The sequence below is a fragment of the Helianthus annuus genome, chromosome 16, assembly GCF_002127325.2.
Source record: "Helianthus annuus cultivar XRQ/B chromosome 16, HanXRQr2.0-SUNRISE, whole genome shotgun sequence".
In the NCBI taxonomy this organism is placed as follows: Eukaryota; Viridiplantae; Streptophyta; class Magnoliopsida; order Asterales; family Asteraceae; genus Helianthus; species Helianthus annuus.
In genome coordinates this window covers 35,731,453-35,749,613 of record NC_035448.2, presented here as the reverse complement: position 1 = coordinate 35,749,613, position 18,161 = coordinate 35,731,453, and the positions used below count along the sequence as shown (strand labels likewise).

Genomic DNA, 18,161 nt, shown 5'->3' with positions numbered 1-18,161 from the left:
CTAAGATACACCGAAGGTGTTTCTCGTGGTCAACTTGACTACGAGAATAAATAAGTATGTCGTCTATAAAGACAATGACAAACTTATCTAAGTATGGCTTGAAGACTCGATTCATGAGGTCCATGAATGCTGCAGGTGCGTTAGTGAGCCCGAAAGGCATCACTAAGAACTCATAATGGCCATATCTTGTTCTAAATGATGTCTTAGGTACATCTTCAGTTCTAACTTTGAGTTGATGATACCCAGATCTTAAATCAATCTTCGAGAAGAAGCTTGCCCCTTGAAGTTGGTCGAACAAGTCATCGATCCTGGGTAATGGATAACGATTCTTGATCGTTACCTTGTTTAGCTCACGATAATCAATGCATAGACGCATTGAACCATCCTTCTTCTTAAGAAACAATATAGTAGCTCCCCAAGGCGAAGAGTTGGGTTGAATGAAACCCTTTTCCAATAAGTCATCTAATTGAGTCCTTAGCTCTTTCATTTCTGTAGGCGCTAAACGATTAGGAGCTCGTGCAATTCGTGTTGATCCAGGCAGAATGTCTATCCTGAATTCGACTTGCCTCTCAGTAGGTAATCCAGGTAATTCATCAGGAAAGACATCAGGGTATTCAGAAATAATTGGGATATCTTCAATCTTGGGTTTCGGGTCATTCACTATCACTTGTGCCATGTAGATGACACATCCATTCTTCAGACACTTTGATGCTTTGAGTATAGACACGTTGTCGGGCAAACCTTACTGTGTATCTCCATGAATAGTGATTGGTTCACCTGATGGGGTTTTGATGTTTACTAGTTTCTTATCGCAGGCAATTTGGGCTTGGTTATGCGATAACCATTCCATGCCTAAAACTACATCAAACCCGGCCAATTTCATTGGCAAAAGGGATAGCGGGATAGAATGATTCTTAATGGATATAACGCATCCATCAAGAAGAGTTGAAGCAGTTTCTAAGGTACCATCTGCGAGCTCTACCTCATATTTTATGTCTAGAGTTTTAATAGGCAGATTCAATAATTTACTAAACTTACGGCCTACAAAAGACTTATCAGCACCTGAATCAAATAAAAGTTTAGCATAAATATCATTAATGAGGAAGATACCTGTTATGACATTGTCATCATTCACCGCCTCCCTTGCGTTCATCTGAAAAACCCTTGCATTGGTTTTCTTTGCCTCATCAGGCTTCTTAGCATTTTCAGGGTAGTTAGTCTTGATATGCCCTTTTTCATTGCAACCATAACAGGTTGCATCCTTCATGTTTTGGCACTCTACAGTTTTGTGCCCTTTCTTCTTGCAAATTCCACAAGGTTTGGCTTGTGGATCCTGATTGCACTTTCCAATGTGCCTCTTTCACGAGTTTTACATCTGGGCTTGTCACCCGACTGCCCCTTCTTGAAACCAGAGTTTCCTTTCTTTTTCTTGTTAGACTGGTGGGACTGGTCATCCTCCCTCTTTCTTTTTCCCTCCTCGGTGGTTTTCTTTGACTTACTCCTTACAACATCGAGAGTAAGTGACAAGGATAGATCTACAGTGGATCTATAAGTAGCAGGCTTAGAAGCCTTGACATTTCCATTAATCTCAGGGGCTAATCCACCTATAAAACGCGCAATGCGTTTGGGTTCTGGGGTGACCAGATACGGTACAAGCCTCGACATCGAGTTAAACCTGGTCATATAAGACTTGCAATCCAAATCCTTCATCACCAGAGTGAGGAAGTCAGTCTCTACCCTTTCCACTTCATGCTGAGGACAGTAAGTGTCCTTCATAAGATCAACAAATTGATTCTAGGAAAGGTTATACAGAGGAACCTTTCCTGTGGACTGCACCAAAGCTTTCCACCAAGTTAAGGCGTCGCCTTTGAAGGACTGTGATACAAACTTAACGACATCCTCTTTAGCACACCCACTGATATCAATCACAGTTTCCATTTCATCCAACCAGTTCATACAATCGATAGCTTCCTTTTCTTCCGTGAAATCTCTTGGTTTACAAGAGATGAAATATTTGTAAGTATAACTCTTGTTGTACTTGGGAGCCTGATTAACGACAGCTTGTCTTTGAGGTTCACTCTTTTGATTGGATGAGTGTCGAGAATCATCCTTTTTCGAAGTATGCGAGTGTGATAGGGACTTTGTATTAGTTTTGGACCGAACATTACCCGGTTCTTTGAACATTTTATCCACAACTTGAGCAACTGCTGTGTCAATCATTGCTTGTAATTCAGCACCAGTAACATTTATCCTGGTATCATTATTGTTTCCTTCTACCGGATGACTGTTAACTTCGACGGAGCCAGCCATGATTTGAATACTAAAATCAAACAATAATGATTTATTTAGATTATATAATGAATCATCGTATTTGATGATTAAATGGTCATGGTATTAATAAACCATATAGACCATGAGTCAAAATTTATTTGATCATGATTTGGCTAGGCTACAAATGAACCATTATTGGTAATCTAGTAGGATTTAATCCTTTACATCCATCAGACAGGGAACACAAGTCACAACTTCCAATGTCTTAAAGACATTTTCATATAGCACAAAGGCTCGTCTCGAAGGACATTTAGAAGGCACAAATTGCCTTGTCACTAGGACAATTCAAGTATTATCAATGATCTCTTGGATCGGTGATTTCAAGGGTCGAACATAGTTCATCGCCTTTTTGGAGATGAAGTTATAAAATATAACAATCTTTGTCAAAATCAGTCATTAGCCCGAAGGTAGAACATCTCAAACGGATGTTCTTTTAAGACATCATATTTGATGATAGTAGCCATGATTCTCATTGATCATATAGGCCATAAGGGTGGCTTGGAAAAATCCAAGTACTTTTGGAAGCTAGTGTGCTCTCTCAAGTCACACTGCCAAGAATGTTAACATGTTTTAAGATGTTAACAGAGAATCATTGTCTTTAAAAGGTTATACCATCATAGCCATTAATATTTTGGCTAGGTTATACCTTTAAGGACTTCTTTTGAAATTTCTTTGGCAGATCAATTAAAAATTGAAATGATATTTACAAAATGATGTAATAAGGTACATATATAAAAATTCCAAAAGAAATTTCATTAAGACACTAAGCGATTACAAGAAATGCCCTAAACGGGTCTTGAAATAAACAAACTGTGCACGCAGGGACTAAATACAGAAATAAAATGTCTACGCAGGGACTTAATTGAAATTACAATACAAAATAAAATAAAACAAACTTCTACTTCTTTTTGCCCTTTATGAAGTTCGCGAGACCTTTAAGAAATTTGTTATGCTTTTTATCGTGTTCCTCCGCTTTTTGTTCAACCTGATCCAACCTCTGTAGGATTGCTATGTTTAAATTTGTGGAGGTGGAGGTTGCTGCTGGTAAGGAGGGTATTGATACCCTTGCACAGGATACCCAGTTGGGTATACTGGAGGAAATGGTGAGGGATAAGGTGCATTAAATTGTGCTGCCTCAAGATATGGATCTTGGGCAGGGGCTTGATATTCATAACCCGAAGGAGCTTGATATTCGAACAGGTTATACCCAGATAAACCTGGGTAAGTTGGTATTGGGTTTTCATAACCCACTGGCGGTGGCGGTAGTGCAAAAGTAACTGGCGGGGGATCATTTTCCGGCACCGTATGAGAAGGTCCACCCATTTGTGGATCTTCGGGGATTGGAGGGTATGTACTTGAAGCTTTTAGGGAACTAAATCTTGGTCCCCCTTGCACGAACATCCGTGCATTCCTCCTTCGACTTGGTGGCTCTGGAGGTGGTTGTGGTGGTTGTTGAGGTGGTTCCTCAACGGGCAATGGCGGTGGAGTAACCGCCTGAAGATACGGTTCCTCCAATGGAGGTTGTGGAGGAGAATTATGAAAAGAAGGGGTAAATTCCCATTGGTACGTGTTCCACCTTTCGACCCATGAATCGGGGCCTTCATATGGCGATCCTTCAAAAGGAGAACCGCTGGAGATACTGATGGGGTATGTTGGCATCCCAGATGGTGGCATCTCTGGATCTGGATCATCGTCCATCGCCATATCTTGGGAGAAATGGTCCTCGGGTCCTAAAGGATTATAACCTAGTGGTTCATTGATATAATCATTTGGGTTAAATTGGCCCGGGGAATAAGATTGGTGAGAATCGGAATGGTGAAAAGAATGAGAGTGTAGAGAGTGATATGAATGGTGAGAATGTTGAGAATGGTGAGAATGTTGGGGCTCATCTTGTTTAGGCGGCCCAAAGGAAGGGTGAAAATATGGTAAAGAACTTAATGAAACTGAGTGTCTCGCAGGCTCAAAAGAGTGTCTCCAATTGTCATTTGAATCAGAGGTGCTAAAATACGCGGATGGAGTGCGTCTATGGGATGGCCCAGCTTAACTTGAAGGTCCTCCTCGCATAGGACCCTTTCCACGGCCTCCACGGCCCCTAAGTCTTGGTGGCATTTTAATTAGTAAACCTGTCAAAACAAGTAAAACAAAATATAAACGACAAAAGGAAAATTAAGAATAATCCTATGTCATTTTCCTAGACTCGGAAGTCTAAGGAATGTGCTATTGTGTCATTGAGATTAAACACAAAAGGCTAGCGTTTAATTCACTGAATGTTGGCTCTGATACCAACCTGTCACACCCCGATATTTCCACATATTACCGGTGGGCCCGGTGGGGAGTATCGTGACGTAGTTGATATCATCATAGTCAATATACACAATATAATAGCACAGCGGAAGGCTTGGTAGATAATTACTATTACAAACCATAGTGTCCGAGTGTCCAAATAAAAGAATATACAGACTTGTTGGAATAGAGATCCACAGGCGGATCATAAAACAAAATACAAGAAAACTGAAATAACAGACTTCAGGAATCTAAGAATTTGCAAGATCCTCTTATTTGACACCAAGTAGCTCCAGCCTAATTTCGAGAGGTACCTGTAACTTAGTCTTTGGAAAATACGTCAGTTTTCACTGGTAAATACAATTAACCGACTCATTTTAAAAGAGTTTATGAAAATTGATTTAGGCGCACAAGGCACAAAACAATTTATAACTTGGGAAAATTTTTATTAAAATCTTGTATACAGATTTACATGTTTGTCATACAATTGGGGCCGGTTTGGAACCCGATCATGATTAACCGACTCACCACTTTATAAACCCACAGAGGAGTTATCCCCAACTTGTGGGTAATTTAATATTTAGCATTTTGCATCTGTCAGGTGTATGCCTACACCTCGTGCATAGGTCGTGGCCATTTACAAATTAAATGAGCCGAGGATATCCAGGACATGGTCATATTAACCCCCAATGTTTATGTTATCAAACAAAACAGATTAAAACGGGTTATATAAATTTATTAATCACAATCTGATTAAATGATTTCATACCCGACCAAGCGGTATTATTATAATACCGTATCCCAAGCCCGTATAAGGGAAAATAAGTTAAAAGTATTTACCTGAGCTAGATGTGAAAGGATGTAACTCAGCCGTATGTTTCCAAAATCCTTATGTAAATACCTTCTACCGAAGCTATTCAATCTGTATGGAAGGTTTATTAACCTATTAGGATACTAATGGATCTTTATTTAAGTCAAAGACTTAGACCGGTTAGTTTGAAAGATACTTTACGGTTGGAAACGCTAGATTAAGCGGAGACCGGAATGGAATGTTACTTAGACCCGACAAGTTTGGATACTTGTATAATATGGGTAAACTAAACACATTCTGGATTTTGAAGATTTAATGATAAGGTTAAACCCATTTCGGCTATTTTATGAAAACTAGTTACATAAACCGAACCGAACGCATAAGTGCATATCGGGTAACCAAATGAACTATATGCAAGTCTCATATATTATTATGGTTAAAATATGTTAATACATCAGTATGATGTTAACATATATGCCCAAAAAGTATTTAAAACCAATTTAAGTCCCGTAAGGGCATTTTGGTCATTTTAATATTTATAAAAGAGATTTAATAGTAAACTGAGATTCTGGTCTAAAACATTCAGTAAAAATATTTATTTTATCAAGTTACATCAGTAAGATATTGTTGGGATTGAACCCTATCAGAGGAACAGATAATTAAAGCCAAAACTGGATCAGAGCAGTGGATCCAAAATAAGCAGATGTTATGTATACAAGTCTCTCCCCTTGAAAGTGATTTCAACATCTGATGACCTCCAATCGACTGATCTTTACAACTGCTGACCTACAACTGCTGATCAAGTCAAAGACTGATGAAGACTAAAGCTCTGCTGATCAATCTACTGCTATGGGTCAAGCACTGCTGAATATATCAAGTACTGTTGGGTTCACAACAATGGAAGGATAAAGCAGTAGTTTAGCTTTTCTTATGTAATGTATTGTAAACAGTAGATAGCATAGCAGTGTTTGTATCAGATCAGTTGTTAGAGTTTGTTAGGAGGTTAGATGTCGCTTTCATGATGATGTCAGCAAAGATGCCACAGTGGTTTGGGCGTGCCTATAAATAGAACAGTACCATGTACTATTCTATTAGCTCTTCACCACTTTTCTTCCTGTACGAACAATCAAAGTGAGCTCAGGCTTAGGGGGAGTTTGTTAAATGCATGCATTGTAATCGTTATTGAAATAAATTCAATCTTTCGGTTCTTTGTTTAAAATGTGTGTTGAAAGCATTTCTCCTGTTTGATTGTGTGCAAAGTTTGTCACCCTTTATATTCCGCTGCATTACTTGTTCATCTTTCATCTTAATTCAAACGTAAAACACAATTAATCCAAACTCAGATCCTAACAATTGGTATCAGAGCTCGGACAGTCAAATTTGATTTAACAATCATTTTGACATAAATAGTTCAGCTCACAATCGTTGATACTGATAGTTGTTCGTTTTGTTGAAAAACAGAGCAAAGTTTAATCACCATCAAAGTTGACTAATCAGTGCCTGTAAAACAACCAGGATGACGTCACAATCACAAGATGATAAGAATAACACCGGCTTACTTTTCAAACCACCCATGCATAAACGAAATGAATACAACATCTGGGAGAGAAGGATGGGTCACATCCTTGCTCAACAGAATACTGGATGTTGGAGATCTGTTGTTTTTGGACCACATGTTCCTATGATGCCAAGTGTTGAGGATACAAAGAAGTTCGAACCGAAAAAAATTTGAAAACTATACTGAAATTGATTTTCAAAAGTTCGAACTCGATGCCAAAGCATTTAGCATCATTGCATCTGCATTACCCAATGAAATTTATGCTGGGTTGTTACACTCTAACAGTGCCAAGGAATTATGGGATGCACTTAAGGAACAGTTTGGGGGAACTGAAGAAGTTATTGAAAATAATAGGGAAATTCTGAATCAGCAGTATGAAACCTTTTGTCACACTATGGGTGAATCATTGACTCAACAGTTTGAGCGATTCAGGTTTCTCATTAGTGAGCTAAGACTTGTTAAAGTTACATTTGCTAATTCTACACAAAGTAGCAGGTTTCTTAGATCACTACCTGAAAAATGGGATACAATTGCTTTTATAACTAGGAATTCTGCTGAGTTCAAAGATCTGACCCTGACTCAACTTCATGGTAGATTCCTGACCTATAAAAGGGAGTTAAACCAGAAAAAGAAGTTGCAAGAGTCTGGTAAAGTTGCTGATGATTATTCATTTGGTAGCACAGCTCTTTTTGGTCAGGAAGAATCCGGTAGCAGTAGTAAGGATCAGAGTTATGATCATTTTATTGATATAACTGCTGGTGCAAACTTTAATAACTCTGATTCTCACTATGCAAATTATGCTTTTACTGCTAATAGTGAAAATCAGATGTCAGATAACTTGAGCTTTGAACTAAATGACTTACAGCACTTTGATCCGACTGATCTTGAAGAAATGGACATTTTGCATCAATTGGCTTTGCTTAGTGTAAGAACAAGCAAATTTTATAAAAGGACAGGGAGAAAATTCCCAGGGTTACATGGGAATTTAAAAGTGGGGTTGGATAAATCTAAGATCAAGTGCTATAAGTGCAATAGGCTAGGACACTTTTAGGGATGGCAAAAATACCCAAGCCCGACGGGTATACCCGAAACCCGACACAAATGGGACGGGTATACCCGATACCCGACGGGTATTGGGCCGGGTATGGGATTAGTTTTAAGAATTTTTGTGGGTATGAGTCGGGTATGGGATTAGGTGATACCCGTCCCGATTACCCGAAACCACATACCCGTTTACCCGAAATACATACCCGATCATATACCCGAAGTTTTTAATTTATATTTATATTTTCCATTAACCCTTATCTATTAGTGATTTATTTTAGTATGTTCATAATGTGAAAAAATAAATTTTCTTTTAGCATATGTATTTGATGATTGTATTTATATTTTGTATGTTGTGAAATATATACATATAAGTGTAAATATTATAAAGTTATTATTAATTTATGATAAAAATTATATGTATGTAATGTATATTTTTAATTTATAATAGTTATTGCATAAATAAAATGATATAATAATTATAATAGTAAAAAAATGTATTTGGAAATCTCAATGTATATCTTTTAACAATGTAATGGGTATACCCGATACCCGTGGGTATACCCGGTACCCGACGGGTAATTACCCGACAAATACCCGACGGTTATTGGGTCGGGTATGGGACACGATTTACAACCGGGTATGGGTATGGGATTACCAATACCCGACCCGAACCCGACCCATTGCCATCCCTAGACACTTTTCTAGGGAATGTAGGAGTCAAACCACTGGCCCAATTGTTACTCATCTCAGCTCAAACCCTAGGCCACAAAATCAAAGCACTGTGCACTATTCCCATTGTACCCATGTTGCCCATGTAAACACTGCTCATTATGCAAACCTTGTTCCTGTGCATTATGTTCAAACCACTGTCCCTCAAATTCAGTATGTTCAGGCTCCTGTACCTCAGGTACAAGTTCAACCAGTTGCACCACAACTAGCTGCACCACCAGCAGCGGTTCAACCAGATCACCAAAGCTTTTTCACCCAAGGTTTTGTTGACTGGAGCAGCTTACCTGATGAACTAGGAGATGAAAATTTTGCACTCTATGCTACTAATGATGCTTCTAATGATGCTTCTAATGATGAATTTTGTCTTATGGCACTAGAGTCAATACCAGAAGAGCTGAATGCTGAAAAAGGGAAAACAAGTGATGAAACAATGGATGAAGTTGCTGAAGCAGTGGTTACTGCTGTTGCTGGTGAACTACTGCTGGGAGAAAATTCAGAAACCCTGGTTGAACCATTGTTTGACCCCTGGTCCAAAGAAGAAGAAAAGGAAGAAAAGAAAGAAGGTGAGAAGAAGAGAGAGCTGATGAAGAAAATAATTATCAATGTGATTGTGCCATGATGGCTGCAGCTAAGGTATCATCTCAGGTTCTTGAAAATCTGTGTTCAGACAAGTGCATCATAGCATTTGCTAACATTAAAGAGGTGAATGAAAACCTTAGGGATAGAGTGTTGAATGATGAGGTCAAATTTGAAAAGTCTTTAAAAGAACTTAAAAACAAACTGGCTGAAAAAGATAAAGAAATCTGCAGCTTAAAAGAAGAACAAAACATAACCAAGAACCAACTCCAAACAATGGTAGAAAAATACCAGGTTTGCAAAAAGGAGTTGGAATCCACCCAAAGCGCTTGTGAAAAATGGGTGGAATCATGCAAAGGTTATGAGGTCATGCTTGAAAAACATATTAAAAGCAATGTGAAATTTGGTATTGGTTTTAGAAAACATGATGAAATTGAAAACAATGCTTTAAAAGAATCTGTTCAATCTGCTATTGAAGTTATTCCCACAAACAAGGATGGCCAAGAGGTTAAAATAACTGACAAACTTGGTAACAAAATAACTCTGGAAAGATCCGTGGGGTGCTCAACTTTTGAGGAAATTGAGAAATACCAATTTAAACCCACATGGTCTGATGAGTGTGACATCCTTGAAAACTTCAAACAAAAGGATTTCACAACCACTGATGGTGTAAAAGCTCCTAAAGCAAAGGTCATTCCTCTCAAAGATATCCCAACAGTGATTCAAAATTCTGTTGCTAAGTAGTCTGAGAAGAAGAAAAGAAGAGAAAAAGTTAAAAACCTGTTTTTTGATTTCTGTGAAAAAAGGAACCATCTAACAAAAGATTGTTTTCATCTAAAAGCATATGATCTCAACAAAACAAGTGTAATTGAACCTGCTGAGAGCTGCACCATCAGTGGTAAAACAAACCACAAAACTCAAGAATGTGTGTATCTCAAAAACTTTGATGTAAAAAAGAATGAGTACACTTCAAAAACATCCTTAAGTTCATCAACATCATCTGTCAAATTCACCAAAAATCAACCACTGTTTGTGCCAGTCTAAACAGCTGTCACAAAACAGCTGAACCAAACATCTGTCAAAAGAAATGTTCAGGTGACTGATGCACCCCCTGCCAATCAATACAGAAGAGGTAAGGGACAACCATCATACCAAAGGATCCCACATGTTTATGAGGTTTACAAAAAGCCTTCTAAACCAAGAGTGAACAGGTATCCTTTTGGTTATCAGTAGGTGATTGGTCAAGAACCCCAACAGTGGTTAGAGACAAACATTCCCAAAAATGTTCAAACCCCTAAGCTAACCACTGTCCATCCACCTGAACTCATCCCAGACACTGTTGAGACCCCATCCAAAGCCTTATTGGCTTTGGAGACCCAAATGAACTAATCCTTTTACTTCATGTGTAGGGAGCTTCTGCATGCTTAGATAGCCTTTGGTATGTAGATAGTGGAGGCTCCAGGCACATGACAGGATGTAAAGCCCTACTCAAAGATTTCAAAATCCATGGAGGGGGTGATATATCCTTTGGTAATAATAGTAAAGGGAAAGTTCTGGGGTCTGGTACAGTACAGTCTGGTAATGTAAAAATTGAAAATGTCACTCTGATAGACAATCTAAAATTCAACCTCCTGAGTGTCTTACAAATGAGTGATAAGGGCTATGGCTCATTTTTCACAAAGGATTGTTGTAGGATTGTTGGACCAGAAATGGTTGAAAAGATTGAAATAATAATAAAAAATGAAAAAACCAAACTTATTGCTTAAAGAAGTGGCAATGTTTATGTGGTGGATATGTCAAAAGAGAGCCCCAGAACTGATGCCTGTCTGTTGTCAGCTGCCTCAAACAAAGAGACAGAATTATGGCACAGGAGATTGGGGCACACAAATCTCAAGACAATCACTGCCATTTCAAAACAGGGGTTAGTAAGAGGTTTACCTCAAAAACTGTTCACCTGTCCTTAGCATTGTGTTTCCTGCCTAAAAGGAAAACAACATAAAAGCTCATACAAATCAATTGATGAGTCCAAAACAACCAAATGTTTGCAAATGCTTCATATGGATTTGTTTAGCCCAGTTAAAGTCATGAGTCTCAAGAAAAAGAGATATTGTTTAGTTATTGTTGATGACTTTTCTAGGTTTACATGGACTTACTTTTTACACTCAAAAGATGAGACTGCAGGCATTCTGCAAGACTTTGTGAAACAGGTTGAAAAGCAGTTTGACTTGCCAGTAAAAATCTTCAGAAGTGATAATGGCACAGAGTTCAGAAACAAGGAGTTAGATGATTTATGTGTGTCAAAAGGAATTGTGAGGCAATACATCATTCCAAGAACACCAGAACAAAATGGGGTTGTTGAAAGAAAGAACAGGACTTTGATTGAGGCTGCCAGAACCATGCTTGCTGATTCAGGTTTGCCATTAACTTTTTGGGCAGAGGCAGTAGACACTGCTTGCTATGTCCAAAACAGAGTTTTAATCAACCCCAGGCATCAAAAGACTGCCTATGAACTGCTGTATAAAATAAAGCCATTGATTTCATATTTCAAGGTTTTTGGCTGCCCATGCTTCATTCTAAACTTAAAAGATTCTATCTCAAAGTTTGCAGCCAAAATTGATTGTGGTTATCATCTAGGATACTCAACCACTGCTAAGGCCTACAAAGTGTTTAGCACAAGGACTAAGACAGTGGAAGAGACTTTGAATGTAAAGTTCAATGAACGTTCATCAATGAAAATCCCAGCAAATCCTGCAGAATTATTTGATCTTGATAAATTCACATTTGAAAGTGTTGTTGTCAAGTCTAACAATGCAGGTCCATCAGAAAATTCATCATCAGACTATGGATATGACATCATCATTCCACAACAAAAGTCTACATCAAGTGGAAGAGCAGCAGATGTTCAAAACAGCTGTTAAAGTTCAACCATTGCTACCTCAACAGTTGATGACGAAAGTAGCCCATTAACCCCTACTTCCACATCATCAAACACTGTTGATAAAAGTCCTCAAACAGTGGATCAAAGTCAGCATGTGTCCACACCATTACCTCCTATTCCACCACCTTTTAAAGCCACTGCTGGATCATCAAAGTCACCAGCAGTGGTTAGCTCAGATGATTCACATCTGCAGCCTTCCCCACTTAATGCCATTGTTCCATACCAAGGAGATCTTATCTTCTTGAAATCTCATCCACCTAACCAAATCATTGGCAACATCAATGAAGGGGTGCTCACAAGATGTCAATACCAAAACATTTATCTTTTTGCTGGTTTCCTATCTCTCCATCAGCCAGTCAAGTACCAAGAGGCACTAAAAGACAACAGCTGGGTAGAAGCCATGCAAGAGGAGCTCCAACAGTTTAGAAGACAACAAGTTTGGGAGCTCGTACCATTGCCAGAGGGTGTAAGTCCTATTGGCACAAAATGGATGTTCAAAAATAAAACTGATGAAAGGGGTATTGTTGTCAAGAATAAAGCCAGGCTTGTGGTTCAAGGGTTCAAACAGGAAGAGGGCATTGACTATGATGAAACATTTTCCCCTGTAGCAAGACTTGAAGCTATCAGATTATTCCTGACCTTTGCTGTCAACCACAACATCAAGGTGTATCAAATGGATATCAAATGTGCATTCCTCTATGGTAAGATTCAAGAAGAGGTATATGTTTGTCAACCTCCAGGCTTTGAGGATCCATTTAATCCAAACCATGTCTACAAGCTAAATAAAGCTTTGTATGGCTTGAAACAAGCACCAAGGGCCTGGTATGAAACTCTTTCCACCTTTTTACTTTCCATTGGTTTCACAAGAGGTAAAATAGATAAAATATTGTTTCTAAAATGGAGAGGAAAGGATTTGATAATTGTCCAGATTTATGTGGATAACATCATTTTTGGAAGCACATGTAACAAAATGTGTGAAGAGTTTAGAAAACTCATGACAGCTGAGTTTGAAATGAGTGCAATGGGTGAACTCCAGTGCTTTCTTGGTCTCCAAGTAAGGCAACTGCAAAATGGCATTTTAATCCATCAAGGAAAATATGCCAAAGAACTTTTGAAGAAATTTTAGATGGATGATTGTAAGCCATGCAGTACACCCATTGCAACAAATAAAATAGTCATGTCTGATGAGAAGGATGATTTGTTTTATCAAACCTTATATAGAAGCATGATTGGGTCTTTATTGAACCTAACTGCATCTAGGCCAGACATCATGTTTGCAACATGTGTTTGTGCAAGATCCCAATCAACCCCTAGAAAGTAAAACCTTATTGCTGTAGAAAGGATATTCAGATACCTAAAAGGTGCTCCCACACTTGGTATCTGGTATCCAGCTGATGGTAAAATTGAGCTTTCAGGTTACTCAGATAGTGTCTTTGATGGATGTGACAAGACAAGGAAGTCCACTTCAGGAGGGTGCCAATTCCTAGGCAATTGCTTAGTATCTTGGCAAAGCAAAAACCAAGCAGCTGTTTCCACATCCACTGCTAAGGCAGAATATATAGCTGCTGTAAGTTGTACAGCCCAACTACTTTGGCTTCAAAATCAGTTGCTGGATTTTGGTATCACTGCCCTAAAGACACCTCTCATGTTGGACAGTCAGGCAACAGAAAATATCATCAAAAATCCAGTTTCCCATTCAACCGCCAAACACATTGATATCAGACATCACTTTGTGAGGGATTGCTATGAAAAAGGTTTGATTTCTCTGCACCATGTTCCAACTAAAGATCAGCTGGCAGATGTGCTAACCAAAGCATTAGACACATCCACCTTTGAAAGCTTGATCTCTAGGATTGGCATGCTAAACATGGAATAACAGGCAAAATCCTGTTTTTCTATGAATAAAAGCATTGAAATGTTTTCAGAAAATTAAAAATTCATCCTTAAAAATAGTTAAAAATGAATTTTTCATTAAATCCTTAAAAGTCTGCCATAACCACTGTTTTGTTCAAACATCTGTTCTTCTTAAAAATCTGTCCACTGCGGAAAGTCAACCCCTATTCTCCCATTTCCTTGATAAGCACTGTTGTCTAAAATCAGTGTTTTTATCCACTGATGGTAAAAATCACCCACTGCTTTCATTGTTACCGTTACAACCACTGATCTTGTTCCATCAGTGGTTTTCATAAAAACACTCGTCCTTCATTTCATCGGGGGTTAGCACGTGGACAGTACATAGCGGTCAGATCTTTTGTAACCGCTGCCACGTCAGCATTCACTTTTTCCTCTATAAAACCCTGAGCAAAACCCCCAAACAGGGTTTTACTGTCGAATCGAATTCACAAAAATTCCTTTCTCAAAGCAGTTTCCATCTCTTTCTCTCAAATCCATTAATTGATTTCCTTCATCAAAATGACAAAATCAAAGTCATCAGCGAAATCCACTTCAAAATCATCTTCTAAAAAGGCCACTCAAATGGCTACCACACCCATCGAAATACCATACAAAGCTCCTCACAATTATCTGGGTCTCCTTACAAAACCTGGTACCATCGATACCTTTGATTCCATCATTGACACTATGTCTTCTTCAAAGTACAAAACTTTGTTGACAGCAGATGCTCTGATTTTCCTGAAAACCCAGAGAGAATTTTGGAAAAATGCTACTCTTGAAACACAAGGTGAAGACATCAAAGCCATTAATTCCTCTCTGATGGGTAAAACAGTCAAAATAACACCACAATCCATTTCAGAGGTATTCGAACTTGATGATCAACAAGGTAAAACCTTTTTCCCTAAAAACGAATATCAAACTGATTTTCTTGAAAGAGGGTATGCAGAACAAATGAAGAGGGATACCTTACAAAAAGGTAATTTCCCTCCGGCAACAAGATTTTTATTCCATACCCTGCTAATGTGTGTTTCCAACAAAACAACTGCTTTTAATGAGATACCATTAAAGATTCAATACCTGGGATATGCCATTTTACAAAATGAAAATTTTAACTATTCCCAGGAAATCTTTGATGACTTGGTCAAAAATGTTTCTGCAAAATCTTTCTTATTATTTCCAAGGTTCTTAAGTTATTACTTTCAAAAGAAAATTGGAAAGGATGATGCACATGTGCTCACCCAAGGTGATTCTTTTAAAATAAACAGCTTAACTGCTAAAACTTTTACAAGACTTTCAACCCCTTGCAAAACACAAGCAGAGGTGCCTAAGCAGAATTTAGCAGCTACCACTACTCCTCAGGTATCTACTGCTGAGCCCACTGCTCCAGGTGATCACAGCAGCAAAACAACTGTTGTGAAACCCACACCTAAAATAACCAAAAAGCCAAGACAAAAGAAAACTCAAAAACCTCCTAAACTCAATGAGAACATACCTCAACAAGTGACTGGGTCTGATGTTTCATTCATTGCTAACCCACCAACAACACTTGAGGAGGTTACACCCCTTGAGTTACAAGTAACTCTTGGTGGTAGTCCAAGTGAAGCAGCCACTACAAGTGCTGAACCCACTGGTTTGCATTTGGACAGTGGTTACATCAATAAGACTTCCTTGGAGGCAATTTCTTCTCTGGGAACACCTGTGTACCCAGTTTCACTGGTTCACTAAAAAGTGTTTCTCTTTTTGAAGGAAGAAGTCCCCAGTTCCAAGACAAAGGGGCATCAGTGGATGATTTCTGGAGTACACTCCCTGAATCAACCACTATTACAACCACTATAAGTGGGAAATCAGATGATCCCATTAAGTTGGGTGATGGTTTAATGTACCGAGAATTGACGGATAGAATTGACAAACTGGATACATCTGTTGCAGACATCAAGGACATGCAGCAACAGGTGTTAAAAGTTTAAAAGGTACCACCCACTGCTGCACCAACTCCAACAGCTGCTCCATCATCTGCTCCTTCAGCAAATGAGCTATGGAGTTTGTTTCAACCACTGCTCCAACAACAAAGAGAATTAGCTGATCAGCAACATGAGATTCAAATCCAAAAGTTCAGAAATCTCATGGAGTCAAGGTTTAAAGATACCCAAGCTGATTTCAAGGCTATAAAGGCCCACATACTAAACACAACTGGCACTGCTCCTCCCACTGTTATCTTTGTGGATAAACCACCACCAGATAATGCCAAAAAGGGGGAGAAAATCAAGCAGTGGAAGAAAAAGGGATATGAAGATGGCCTGTACATTGAGCCACAAAAAGACAGTATGCTCAAAGACATCCCTTTGCCAGATAGGTCCAAAAAGATTGATGTTACCACTAATGCCATTGCTGATGCAATAGCAGAGGTGAAAAGGGATAGAAAGGCTAATGATAAAGCCAGGTGGGAACAGGAGAAAAGAGCATTTATGGAGCTGAATGAGCAGGGTATTTCTGAGCCAGGATGTTCAAAAATCCTGAGCCAAAAAGAAAGAATCCCACTAGAAAAGTGAGGGAACCCAAACACACACCATCCAGACCCACAAAGCAAACTCCTAAACCTACCAAAAATCTCACACATCAATCTTCTACCCAAACAGCTGTTGTAACACCTGTTGTATCAACAACTGTTGGTACTTCAGTGGTTTCAAGAGTTGTTAAACCAAAATCCACCACTTCAACCACAACAACTGCCCCCACTACAACCACTGTCCCACCAAAACAACCATCACCACCATCACCTCCTGTCAAAAAGCAGAAGACAGCTGATGACACATCATCAGTTATAATGGCAACGGTGGTTGAAACACTAGTTGTTTTAACAACTGTCAGTCAGCAGCCTCTCACTTCAATTACTTCCACTACAATAACCACCTCTCAAATCACCACCACTGATCCATCCAAAACATCATCAGCCTCTTCTCAACCAAAAAGGAGAAGGTTAATTCTGAAAGATGATGATACTTCACCACTACCAACATCTTCACAACCTCTATCACTTGTTACTATACCAAACCTTGTTCCTCTCTCACCAGCTCTGGTTCAAAAGCCAATCACTGATATTACTCCTGCAGGTGTCCAATATCCTCTAGAACTTGCAGCAGTCAGAAAAGAGATCAAATCCTTCTACTTTGAGGATGACCCTGCTAAAAGGAGTTTGCCATCAGTTGGAGGATATCCCAAGCCTAACAATATTGAAGAATATTTGAAAATCAAGACTCTACAAGCAGAGGATATCTCTAAAAGGAGTTCACAAGGGAAATCTGACAAAGAAATTCAAAGGCATTATCAATTCTTGCTCAGACAAGTCAGATCCTTGGAACAATTTGCAAAGAATGTTTGTCAGCAAATATCAGAAAGAGCAGATGAATCCCTGAGAAAAGACTACATTGATAACATTATGTCTTACAAGAAATACAAGGGAGAAAAATACATGTATAAAGAATGGACCATTCCTGAGCTTGAAAGTGAAGCAGCCAGGATTCAAGAAATGATTAAGAGCAAGGTCAAACACACTCCTCCTGATTGGGCAAAGTACAAGAAAAATGTACCTGATAAGGCATTAGAGCTGAGGAGAATGAAAGAGGAATTAATAACAGCTGAGTTTGGGTCTAAAAACCAAGTGATGAGGTGGAAAGAAGACAAAGTCAGGGTCACTTACAAAAAGTTGGAGGAATTAAGGAAGAAAAATCCAAAAATTCCTCAAAAACCTGACTATCCTGAAGCAGAGGTTTCAACAAGACAACCAAAGCTGCAAATCAGATGAGCCACTGCTCCAGCTGGTGCCTTTCTTTATGAAAGAAGAAGCCAAAAACAGATGGATGCAGAAACAGCAGAAGAAATACCTGCTGGTAATGAAGTGATAAAGATGGTTTACAAACAGATGATGGCTGATATTCCTGAACTTGCTCAAGCTCAAAGCACTGCTCAGTCAGTCATCACCAGGCCAGCATCTCCAA

General features: G+C 38.8%; 1 protein-coding gene across 1 annotated transcript; it reads right to left on the bottom strand.

Annotated features, from left to right (window-relative positions):
- Positions 1–3,345: 3,345 nt before the first annotated feature.
- Positions 3,346–4,035, bottom strand: LOC110919287 (leucine-rich repeat extensin-like protein 5). The gene has a single exon (XM_022163559.1). The coding sequence runs from the start codon at positions 4,033–4,035 to the stop codon at positions 3,346–3,348; it is 690 nt and encodes a 229-aa protein (XP_022019251.1).
- Between the last annotated feature and the right edge of the window lie 14,126 nt (positions 4,036–18,161).